Raw genomic sequence first — 13,436 nt, 5'->3', positions numbered from 1 at the left:
CAACGTGGTGCTTCTTGCATGGCATTTGATATTTTATTACGTTACCAAAATAAGCAACTAAAACGGCAGAATCTTCAGTATGACCCAGTTTCTTTATTACAAGTGACAAGTGTTCTCATTCAGGAAACTAAATTACTGTTACAATGAAGTGTATTGCTCTTATTACACATGTTCTAATCAAAAACCAGCATAAGCAAGCAAATTTTGCTAATATAGTAAATCTGCTTGCTTGTGTAGTTGGCCACTTGGCCAAGCTTCCTATGTGGAAATAACCAGAGGAGGTCCATCTTTCTATAAGTGTTAGAGCTGATTGGAATGATTATTTTATTATTTAATATGGTTCATTCTTAAAGAGGTTAAGAAATCTATATATCTCATAAGCCCCTCCAACAAAAATACATTCTGAAAATAAATGAGGTAAAGGTCACACTGTTTCCATGCTTTGATTGAAAATGAATAAAATGTCATTAAGGTAAATAAGATATTCACTAAAATCACCATTAATATTGATAAGAGAGAAAAAACAAAATGCACATGTGATGGGAATAACCAAACATAAACAGAACATATGTTTTTCAATTCTCAGACTGCTGTTTAAGTATCTTTGTACGATATTTGCATTTACACAAAGACACTGTAGTTATGTATATTTACACTATAAAATAGTTGAGTATACAACTTACGAGTCAAACAGACGAAACCAAAGAGATTCGGACTCTTGTGGATCTAAACGTTGACTATTTCTTTGGCATAAGGCAATAGAAGCATGCAATACATCAAGCACCAGAATAGCCTGCATAGAAGTAAGAACTTTACCTACAATGGTTCATTATAACCACAAGAGATAATAGCTAAAGATAATACTCTACTAACATTAATGGCCAAATGAACAAACCTCGTTCATTTTTAATATGTTACTAGGTTGCCCAATCTCTGTCAAATTACTCGATGAGATGCCACATAGTGTATTTTCCACAGCAGCGATAAGCAATTTAAATTTTTCATTAAGACCAGTGATCATAAGCACTAGGGCACTTGCAACATCACCAACCCTTTCTAGCAAAAAAGCAGCTGCATCTGTAATTCCATAATCTTGACAAAGACGCAGACAGTGCTCCAGTCTATAGTTGTCAAAAGTTTCAAGGAACTGAAGAACTGAAGTGCGTTCAAATTGACACAAAAGCTGCACAAAAGGATGTGAAGGTTTCATTAATGTGAAAATCTATTCTGAAAACAAGCACATCAGATAAATGGGAACTAGTGAACAAGGAACAGTAAAATAATGTTTCATTAGATTCTGTCAATATAATGTAAAGAATAAAGTCTTCCTCTCTAAATTATAATTGCCATGAATACTGTTAAGCAGAACATATTCACATCTGTAATATTCAAAACACCACACTGCTGAATTAATGGAGCAACTTGATGTCTAGTTATCTACCATATACATTCCCTTGCTCTGAATTATTTATCACTTTATATATGCCAGCATCAGACATGTGGTTGAGAATGTTGGCTAAAAAAGTATTTATAAACAAGAAAAGAACAAAGTTATTTAACAACGCTTAAAAAGTACTTTTTAATTCTAACCTAGATTCCTAATTCAGTCATTCATGTATAGGCCCAAAAAGTGCATGTGAATTAAATAGGTGAAGGTTTTATATTTTAAATGATAGCTATAGCTCTTGCTCTTGATTCCATGTTATATCACTAGTTACTCTTAAAATTTATTAGAAAATGGTAGTTTCATTGTCTATATTCTAACATTATCTAATAAATTTTTTAACGACGTATTTTTCAGATTTTCAGTTAATAAGAATACTTCTTTAACACATTCCCTTGAAGGTCATGTTTGCATCACAATTCTTCACATGCATAGACTGTTGCAAGAATATCATAGACAGAATATAATAGAGCAATTATTGAGGGAAACTTAAAATGTTCAGCTAAACAGAATCCTTACTATATTAGATATGTTGATCAAGCACATATTCTAGTATTTATCAGCCAAAGCTTTGCTATTCGATAATCAAATTGGATTTTGAAATAGCCACTTGGTGTACCAAAAGGAAATGTAGAAGTGGAAATAACGATGGAAATGTTGAATATGGTATAAATGCATAGTTCATTAGTTTTATTGAATAACTTAATGTATTCAGTTACTAATAGTAATAGCACCCTTTACTTCTAAACAAGTTGCAGAGAAATCTTACCTCCAAATACTCTTCAACCAGATCATCAGTTATATGAATTGCATTATGATGCAGAAGCTTTGGAGATCTTAGTCTTTCCACAAAAGCTTCAATTTCATTGGAGGTATTTCCCACTATCCCAACTGGATTGTTGGACAGATGGTCAATTTCAAGCTCAGAAATGTTGAGAGTGCCAGACAAGTGAACCTCGATCGCAGTTTTAAGGAGAAGGAAAAGACTTTGCGGATGGGAGTGAAGCTTTGAGAGAATATGTTTGCTCTCGCTACTGAAATGGTCAATGACCAAAAAGAATGTGCATGATCTGAGACATACAAGCCATAGTTAGAAAATGAAACATACACAATTTCGAGATACAAATCAAAGAAGAATAAATGCAACAGATTGAAGAGATCTTCTATAGTAATTATAGGTATAAAAGCCAAAGACACTGAAATTTTTCTACAGATTCACCTGCTTAGCTTGGCCAGCTCAGGAATTCGACAAATTACTTCTGACCGAAAAGACAAAGCTTCACTATTTGCCAACTGTAGTAACATTTTGTTGATAAAGGCAAATGCATGGATAGGTTCACGAACATCCTTCATATAACTATCTAAAGCAGCAATATTTTGACCTCTGATCATATGTATTATGCCACACGCCTGTATCATCAACAAGGATAAAAATATGAAAATAGATAACCATCTGACTGTGAGGATGCTATGCACCAGAATATTCTCAGACAGTAATTCAAGTTCAGAGTGGGGGCTTTGGCAATTTAATTGCATTTGGTTTCTTTTTATTTGCAGTAATAGACTCTACTGTCCACCGGATATGTAAATTTTATGTATTCCATTATAACAAAAATGTGCATCGACTATAAAAATATATGCATTTAATTTTATATGCTAAATCAAAAAGTCAAATACAATTAAATTGCAAAAGTCCCATTCAGAGTGATATGAGTCATAGTTAAAATATGTAAATAACAAGCTCACCTGATGAAATTGCGCCTTCTCGCAGAGATGTAACATATCATCAGAATTCCATTTCGTCTGCGGAATTGCCCTCAAAAGTGTCAGCACTTGTTTCTCTTTTTGAGATGCTACTGCATTTAGATTAGGAGTGCATAATCCCACAATGGGTGATGTTAAATATTCAAAAACATGCTTTAATACTCTTTGAGATATTGTTGCTTGTTTAAAAGAAACAAGAAAAGTGATGAACTCAAGCAAATGACTTAAGTCCTTTTCTGAAGGCCAAACTTGCATGTCGCCATCCAAGACAATTGATCTGATCAGCTCATTTTCCAAGCCAAGAACATCTATAAGCTTGTTTGAAATCTTCTGTACCATAATATTATGATCTTCTAGTCTCCCAAAATCATCTTGCCCATTATCAATAGGAGGTACAATGGCATTATTAGTGGAGTTATCTAATGGTTCACGCCCCTCTTCCATTAAAGCACATTTAAGAACTTCCATAGTTGCTTCTGTGTCCAACCAAAGCAAATAGCATAGATTTGGGCAAGTTTCACACGATGACTTAAAACTCTTGAATATTTGAGAAGTCAGAGACTTTGAATCCTCGAGCAAAAACAGCATCAATTCATGCCTAACTGATCTTACACGTGAATAGGAAAGAATACCATGCCCTGTCACCATTTAAATCTTTTACTTAAGCATTTCAGTTAAAAAAAAATGGAAGGTGAGCGATGATTATAAACAAGGAAAAGAAGAAGAAACCTGAAGCACAACATCAAAGGAAAGGTAACATTTCATTATGTGATAATCAAAAGTAAACAGGGAAGTACAGGTTCAGAAATCATGTCATGAATAAGTCTTTCAAGATCTAGTGGGTCTGTCAATTTAGCTCATTGTTCACAAACAACTCGTGTTCAGCTTGCGAGGCCTTACTACACGAGCTCGTAAGTCAAGCACGGAACGAGCCTTGTCTACGAAGCTTCGCTTCCTCATCTTGCTTGCTTCTGGCTTTGCTTAACGCACTATAACATAGGCATGAAACTTTTGTTTGAAATCAAACACATATAGACATGTAACCTTTACATTCAAATCGAACGTTTAAAAACTGATTATTCATTAATAGATATTCTAGCTATCATCTCAGCTAGGTGAATCAAACTCGTGGAGCTCTAAATGGGCTTTAAGTGAGCTAGTTAACCTGACTTTGAACAAGCTTGAATTAATTCACCTAGCTAACTAGCCAAAGGAGCCAAACAAGAGGGAGCTAGCTCGAATTCTTTTAAGCTAAGCATGAGCTAGGATTTCAACTTGATTTCCAGCTGGATTACTGTTCAAGTTAGATAAATATAATTATGAGCCAAAGACAAGCAATCGCTCTTGTTTGGCTCATTGCCACCATCAACCATTATCCTTTTCTCTATTCTAGAGAAACCAATATCAAACTATTCCTACTTTAGATTAGAAACACTACTATCAAGAATAAACCCAATTACAACTTTACCTTTGATTTAACTAAACTTATTTCAAAAATCATTTCCTCTCCTCTTACCAACTTATCTCATTCCACAAACCAAAACTTTCTGCTCAATTTATATGCCTTTCTCCTCTTTGCTATCCCCACCTATGTTAGTTTTTACTTAGGTATGCATTGCATACTTACAAGTAGATGTTAATATGTAACCATTACATATATAGAGAATAGTAACATATAGCCATCACATACATAGAAAATAATATGTAGTCACTGCGTCCATAGAGAACGGTAATATGTAGTCATTGCATACGTAGAGAATAGTAGTATAGTGGCATTGCATACATAGAGAATATTAATATGTAATACTTACATAAATAGAGAATGATAATGTGTATATAGATGCATACACTGCAGACATAGAGAATGTTACTACAGCATTTATTATATGGTGCCATTGCGGTTTAGTTCATCCATTCCATCAATCTACTTTTTGTCACATCAAGGGGGGATTTTTGTAGATTCATAGAAGACGCAAAAGTTTCCTTATTTACCTCAACATTATGAAATATAATTATCGGACCACTATTCTAGATTATAAATAAACATCAGAATACCCTACTCTAGATTAGAGGTACAATTTTAAGAATAAAAATCTAGAATATCTATGCTAGAGCTTCCCATAATCTCAAAGCAAACAAGGCTTTAAGCTCTAGAATATGACAAGAAATTTTGACAATGAAAACCAGAATATGATGTGACAAAAATATTGTAATTAAATGCTCCTCGAGCAGCACCATTGAAGGTCTTATTTGCTCAAAAATAAACATCTTTTTGGAGGCTACCCAAATTAGATACTGATGATCCAACAAAATATATTTTTTGGAGGCAACTTGATGGGGAGAACAAATGCCAATATTGTTGTTAAAGCATAAAAGTGTTGTGTGCTTTCCATTCATCTAGACCCTTGCGGATTCTTTTCCTAAATAGGTTTTACCATGGTCTTACGACTTTGCGAAGACCTGTGTTTTTGGTAAACACTCGCTCGGGCCTGGTCACTTGTGACTCCCTTTGTGAGGAGGCACCCCCCACGGCCACCACTTATCGTCCTCCTTCAAAGCTTTTTTCCAGATTGTGTTGGGATTCTGGAAACTAATGTGTGTTCCTTTTCTAGGGTATGGGACTTTGGAAATGTCCGATCTACTTATTATTAAAAAAGCTTAATTATACTTTACCCCTCTATATTTTGACCAAGTATCACTTTGCCTCCTATACTTTGACACTGTATCACTTTGCCCCCCTATACTTTGACACTGTATCACTTTGCCCCCTATACTATAAAAAAATACCTTCTTATACTTTTGAAATGCTACAACTAAACACATATGTTAGCATTCTGTGAGTTAAAACTCACGTGACAAGCATGTGAAGTATACATTACTTTCATACATCTTTTTATTTAGAGGACCAAATAGTTGACATAAAAAATAGAAGGATAAAAAGGAAAGTTAATTTTCAAGTGTTTCATTCATATAAAATTATAAATCATGCCATGTTGAAACTAAAAATTGTGAAGAGTTATAGTGACACAACTTATGTTTGTTTCTCTAACCTTTTACTTGTTAAATAGAGGCTACAAAATATAATTCTGCAGTAGACCTTTTAAGACTTAATTTTTCTACTTGTTATAGAAACTTTAAGGCATGCAATACCGGTGGTATATCCCCACCAATCCACAAGTTCAATTATTTTTAGGAAAAGGAACAATGCTAATGCACCAGATAATTGCTCATTATCAGGAATATATACCACATACATAGTACAATTATTCCAAAATCAAGCATCAGCAAGAATGAAAAAGTTTGGTCAGTGATAATCCACGGCCTTGACTTTAGAAAGCTGAAAGCATGTCAACACTGAAATTCCTTACCTGGAGGAAATGCTAGGCCTTGAAAGCAATACTTCAGATAAACAAGCATCCTATAGCTGTTAATCAAAATAGATGTTATAGTACAAGATAAACAGGAGTGAACAAACATTTCTACAAAGAAATAGCAGCATTGAATAAACATGACTTGGAGTAATTCAGTAAGTATATAAAATAAAAGCGAGAAACAAGTCAACCAGAATAGAAATGAAGTATATCAGCAATTACATCAACCCTGGAAAAATACATCATTTAAGTACATCATTTAGTAGAATATATGACTCATATGGTGTTACAAATCAAATCCAAACAGCAACTACAGCCTTTCCCATGGACAGTGAAAAGAACAGCAGAACGAGAGGGTGTTTGGCAACAACAAATTACTGGAGTAATGTGACAAGACTATGGAATTGTGAATTCCAGAGTTTATTGTTCAGATTTCCTGTTTAGATGTCATAAGCAGAGTAATAGTATGCTGTTTTGGTCTAGAATCATAGATTTTAGAGTAAATTTGGAGTTAAATGTAATCTACTCAAATCTATGTACTTTTAGATGCAAATTTATGGCCTCCTAAAATTGTCTCTAATACCATGTTAGGTAAGATTAACCTATTAAGTAATGGACCAACAGTCTATTTCATGCCTTACCATAACTAATAACCATCTCACAAGCATAGCGTCAAGATTCATTATTCAAGAGAACGGTATAAATAAAGCCAATGCTTCCACTTCAATATAGTTGTGTGATTCATAGAACAGTAACGAACTAGATAGTCATAATGGTTGGAGTTGTTGGAATGGTCATGCCTCATCAAAGACCATACAAGGATTAGTTACGCCCAATAAACCATAAGGTCCATCAAATACACTGACTAATGAGACATGGATCCAGATAAGGGAGTTATGGATTCATCAATATGGAAAAAGTTGGAAAATAAGGAGACATTACATTAAGGATAGATAGCATACATATAAGCCTTTAAAAATAAAAATACTCATGTATGTGTATTTTATTAAATTAAATCAGCTTTATAATGGAAAACATTATTTTCCTAAATACATCTATAACTTATTCATTGACAATGCTAACCCTTTAACAATCTGTTAGCTCATAATATCACTAAGAAGAAAAGCTATTTATCATGTCAGTTGATTGATGCATGGAAGTCTAATATGGGTCTCCATCAAATTCATATATCATGCCCAATAAAATAACATTGTGTCAATTTTTACAAATAGAACATTCTTGACCTTGTGGGAAATTTTAATTTAACTTACAGATGAAGTTGTGAATTACTAATGCAACTCAAAATTGCAAAAAAATGTTAAAGAACATGTGATCAAATGTAGGCTAAATGAATTCAGCAATATAGATAACAAGAGAAGCAAATGATCACAAATTCTTCTATTAAAATATAAGCAAGATTAAATCTCGTTCAGCATAAACTTAACAAACCAGTAAGTCTGAAATTCATAATAATAAGATATGGTCAAAGAGAACAATTAATCGACTACTAGACTTAGGTTAATCAAGAGCGGGCTAAAGATAGGTTGGACCTCAACCAATGTGAAGTATACTGTGTAGCCTTAAGCAGGCACCTTCGACTTCAATACCGGGCACCAATTGTCCTCATTATATTGCAAGAGATCTCTGAAGACAACAATAAATACTGGAAATGAATCAAAGTGATTAGGTAGATTAACAAGAAACCCATAAGGATTATGAGGGGAGGGGTTTATAAAGAGGAGGTCAAAGGTATAAACCCACACACTGTGGGAGTGAATAGAGTAGAATGAAGAGTAAGGGAGAAGAAGACAAGTGCTTGTTAACCTTTCAAAGATGATCTCCCACTAGAGGTTGCATAGGGCTTATAGAAAGGAGGGGAGACCAAAAGTCTATTTTGGAAGGTCCAAAGATGGAGAAGTTAAGGAGTTAGGTTGGGAAGTTAAGAAGTTATGCTCAGAAATCCAAAGGTTTTTTGGGAAGTTAAAGAGTTATTTTGAGAATTCCAAAGGTTGAGAAGAAGTAGAGTTTTATAGACGATTCCCAAAAGGTTGAGGCAGGCTAAGCAAAACGAAGCGGACACCTCATGCACATTAGGCTAATATTATAATTATTTAAATAAAGTAAGTAAATAATCTAACTAGAAGTTGATGTCACATCAACTCCTTCAGGGTGGAGAAAACCTCGACTCTGATGAGTTGGCTTTAGTGTATTGATGATATAGATCTGCATTCCAACTTTTTTAGCTCAACTTCGTCTACCCAACTGGCATCAAATATAGGTCGTCCTTGCTGTTTAGTCTGAAATCACCTATGTGTTCGTCAACGTATTCATGTTTCTTGTACGTCAAGAATGTCTTCTGACTAAACACAAGTATTCATTTTCCTTGTCAAAATGATGTGCACTAGTAGCCGTCAATGGTGGTGGATCTCCATGGTACTCAAATAGGTCAGCAACATTGAAAACTGGTAAAGTATACATCCATTGAAAATTCGATGAGATAAGCATTACTTCTATATTTCTCCAAAATGCGGTAGGTCCAAATTTCTTTTGACTCAGTTTGGTATGTGTTTCTAATCTTTCTTTAAACCATGACTAGATCTCCAATGGCAAAGTCTTTCCTCCTGCGGTGCTAATCTGCTGCTTTCTTGAATTTCCTAATGGAAACCTGCAAATTTTTAAGAACTTCTTGATGCACTTTATGAATTTGCTGTCCATAAGCTTCAGCTCCAGCATCAGCACTAATCCTTCCATTATAGGTCATATGTAATCTGTCAAGGAAATATTGAATGGGATGGCCATATAGTGCTTCAAAAGGAGATTTTCTGGTGGATCCGTTGACAGAGCTATTTTAGGCAACTTCAGCTTGTCGCAAAGAGTCCCACTGAGATGGTTTTTCTCCTACTAACACCTTAATAGGTTACCCATTGATTGATTAACTGTTTCCGTTTGAACATCTGTTTGAGGATGGTATGCACTGTTGAATTGCAATTTAGTCCCTAACTTTGACCATAATGTCCTCTAAAAATGACTCAGAAATTTAGTATCCCTATCTAATGTGAATGATTTTGGAATGCCATGCAAACGAACTACTTCCTTAAAAAATAAGTTTGATATATGAGATGCATCAAACGTATTTTGGCATGCAATGAAATAAGCTACTTTTGTGAATCGATCCACAACTAGATTCGGGGCAATCCAAGTAAAATTGATTTGTCTTATAGACCTATTGAATGATTTTGAGCAATGAAATAGATTCTAGGCATATGAATATGCATGCACTATTGTACTTAGATGTAAGAAAGAGGATCAATATGCAATTTGATGCAAAAGAAAAACTATTGCATGCAACATATGCCTACAAGAAAGCAAACCCAGGGATAAAAGTGCTCCGATACTAATTTAGTGTAACTCAAAATTGCGAACAACCGTTGGAGAACATGTGATCAAATGTAGGCTAAATAGATTCAACAATACAGATAACAAAAGCAGTAAATGATCATAATTTCTCTTATTAAGACATAAGCAATAAATCTCTTTCAGCTCAAACTTAATAAAGCCAGCAAATCTGAAATTAATAACAAAAGATACGGCCAAAGAGAAAAATTGATCGATTACTACAGTTAGGTTAATCAAGAGCGGCCTAAAGATAGGTTAAATCTCATCCAATGTGAAGGATAATATGTAGCCATAAACATTGCCTTTAGCTTCAACTCTAAGCACCAATAATGCTTATTTTATTGCTGGAAATCCCTCAAGACAGTAGCAAATACATGGAAATGAAGCAGAGTGATAAGGCAAATTAACAAGAAAACTATGAGCATTATGGAAGGAGTTTGTAGAGAGGAGCTGAAGGGTAGAAACCATAAGGACCGTGCGAGAGAGTTAAGGAGAGGTTAATTTGGAGAAGACAAATATACCTTCTAAAGATGATCTCCCACTAGGAGCCGCATGGGGTTTATTAAGAGGAGGGGAGACCAAAGGTCTTTTTTGAGAGGTCCAAAGGTTGAGAAACTAAAGAATTAAGTTGGGAAGTTAAAGAATTATATTGGAAAGTCCAAAGGTTTTTTGGGAGGTCCAAAGATTGAGAAGTTAAGAAGTTATTTGGAAAGTCCAAAAGTTAAAAAGAAGACTAGAGTTTTCTGAAGGATTCCAAAAAGTTGAGATAGCCCACTGTCCTAGCTTAGCCAAAAATTGAAACTGCCTAATCTATTAACCGATACAATGGCTAAGCAAAATAGTGTGGACGTCTCCTGCCTAGTCTATTAAAGTCTCCTTGCTTCCTAGTACCAATAGTAAGCCCCAAATAGTTGAAATAAAGTATAAGGCCTGCATATTTATGCACATTGCAACAGACTATATCTACGGAAGAATATCATTATTTTCTAAGTAAAAACTCAATCATATCACCACTACAAAAATGAATAAAACAATAATTAGCAAACTCTTATCAACTACATTATTATCATTTGATTCATTTTCAAATGAAGCAACAAAGCAGCCCAAGAATTTCAGAATGACTATGATATCAGTAAACTACAGGAAACCTGGTATGCTATGATTTACCAAAAGGACAAAAGGGATGAGGGGAGACAGCATAACATGACAGACATTCTGATACAGTAGAATGATGGAAGTAGTGACTAGCAATAACTTATCGCTGAGAGGGGAAAGCTGGCAAAAGGTCTATAAACTTGGACAGATCAACTAACTCTTGAATAGAAATATCTAAAAGGTAACAAGCAATGCATCACGTTGATATCAGGGAAAAAAAAGATTTAGGAAGATTAAAACTATAAAACATGGAAAAACACAAGGAGTCAAAGTTTTAGGCCTTATTCACATCAGGAATAGAGTTAAAATAGGACTAGCAATTCCTATTTGTTATCATCAAAATGAGAGATTTATTCTAGACTATTCTTGTGTTTACTCCTATTCTGAAATAAGGGTGTCTTTGATGTGATATAAAGTGAAGGTATAGAAGGAAAAAATATTAAAATATCATTCAATTTGATATAAAGTAGATTGATAGGATTAATGGAAATTAAATCACTATATCCTATATATGTAATATATGTAATGCTAGGATAGGGAGCTAGGTATGCAATACAAGGGCGGGGCACTAGGCATACAATGCAAGAGCGGGGCACTAGGCATATAATGCTACGGCATTTTCTATGTATATACAAAGCTAGAGCGATAGGTATGCAATACAAGGGCACAGGCACTGCATATGCAATACTAAGGCGTGGGAGTTAGGTATGCATTACTTTATATTTCATTGGTACATATGCAATAGCTATATAAAAAAAATATTATAATCAATAATAATAAAATTTCTTTTACATGGAAAATATACCTTTTATTTTATCTTAAAATAAGAGATTATTAATAATAGAATAATTACAATTTCATATATTTAATTTTCTCCCAAATTTCTTGTTTTATTATTTAAAGAAAGAAAGATTTAATTAGATTAATACTTAGTTTAACTAGTAAATGTATTATTTTATCTTTAAATAAATATTTTTAACTCAATAACATATTGGTTTACTAATATTATACTTTTAATGTTATTAATAGATATAAAATTATTTAAATAATAAGATAATTTATAATTATATTTTTATTACATCAAATTAAATATTATATTTTTTAATATTTATATTAATATTTAAGTATAATAGATATTCGAAAATAATATTTAGTAATAAAGATAATAATTTTTAAAATGTATTTATTTTATAGGAATTTATACTTTTTATGTTGAATTTTATTTATTTAGTATAAAAGAAAAAATATTATAAATATTAGATTATAAATATATTTTTATTATATCCAACTAAATATTATATTATCAAGCAATTTGGTAATACATACTTAATTAAGAATTTTACTAATAAAATAATATTTAATAATATTAATAGCATTTATATTATTATATGAGGTGGTATTATGTATTATGTGTTTGAGAGGGAGTGGAGCAATGAATTATGTTAAAACATTGATAAGATATTTGAAAGAGGAAAGAGTAGTAATAAATTATGATAAGATATTTAAAAGAATTTATAGTCAAATCAAGAGTAAATTAGTAACTGAATTAGCCTGTGGCATAAGATATAATTTTAATAAATAATGTTTGTATTCTAAATTTTAATGTTTAGCTGTTATTCTAGAATAAGGAATTATATTTTTAGAATTAGAAAAAAGATATTTCGACAATGAATGGGGGCTTAGAGAATAGGTATCATAGAAATAACCATGGTTCCAAGTTTTGGCCAATCCCGCGTGGGATCAGCCAAAACGGATCAAGATCGGCCAATACCCGATCCGTATTGGGTCGGGATCAACCATATCGGCCGATCCTGCCTGATACGGGCTCTCCCTCTCTCCTCTCACTCCATCTCTCTTATCTCTCTATTTTTTTTTTATTTCTTCTCACCGGTGCCCCATCTCTCTCATTTCTCTCTACTCTCTACTCTCTACTCTCTCCCTCTAGTGTCTCCCTATCTCTTCTTCTTCCTCTCTTTGTTTTCTCCATTATCTCTCTCGTCTCTCTCCTTCAATCAAAATCTATTACAGTAACAGAGAGTGAGATAGAGAGACGAGAGAGAGTGCGAGAGATAGAGGGAGTAACAGAGAGAGGGATGAAGAGATTGAGAGGGAAAGAAAAGGGAGAGAAGAAATAAAAAAACAATCAGAGAAAAAATTATCTTGCAACAGTAAGAGAGGGAGGATTGAGAGAGAAAGAGGAAGGAGACAAGAAATAAAAAAATAAAATTTCCCTTGTGACAATAAAAGAGAGAGAAGGTAGTGAGAAGAAACAAAAGAAAATTAGAAAAAAAATATGCCTTAACAAT

The 13,436-nt window shown here is 33.4% G+C and overlaps 1 protein-coding gene across 6 annotated transcripts in view; it reads right to left on the bottom strand.

Moving 5' to 3' along the window:
• The window catches only part of LOC140801314 (uncharacterized), a 35,322-nt gene that overhangs the window by 5,635 nt on the left and 16,251 nt on the right, over positions 1–13,436 (bottom strand). For 4 of the 6 annotated variants that reach the window (XM_073156348.1, XM_073156349.1, XM_073156347.1 and 1 more), the window contains exons 10-15: positions 6,577–6,632; positions 3,191–3,846; positions 2,664–2,854; positions 2,214–2,514; positions 896–1,183; positions 684–793 (exon numbers count right to left, since the gene is read on the bottom strand). In XM_073156348.1, the coding sequence (XP_073012449.1) occupies positions 684–793; positions 896–1,183; positions 2,214–2,514; positions 2,664–2,854; positions 3,191–3,846; positions 6,577–6,632 (1,602 nt within the window). Of the gene's footprint in view, positions 1–683; positions 811–895; positions 1,184–2,213; positions 2,515–2,663; positions 2,855–3,190; positions 3,847–6,576; positions 6,633–13,436 lie in introns of all 6 variants that reach the window. The other 2 variants (XM_073156350.1, XM_073156351.1) reach the window with 1 other exon arrangement.

This window comes from Typha latifolia, chromosome 14 (assembly GCF_019914945.1).
Source record: "Typha latifolia isolate L0001 chromosome 14, TyphaL0001v2, whole genome shotgun sequence".
NCBI lineage: Eukaryota > Viridiplantae > Streptophyta > Magnoliopsida > Poales > Typhaceae > Typha > Typha latifolia.
This window is presented reverse-complemented; position numbering and strand designations above follow the sequence as displayed.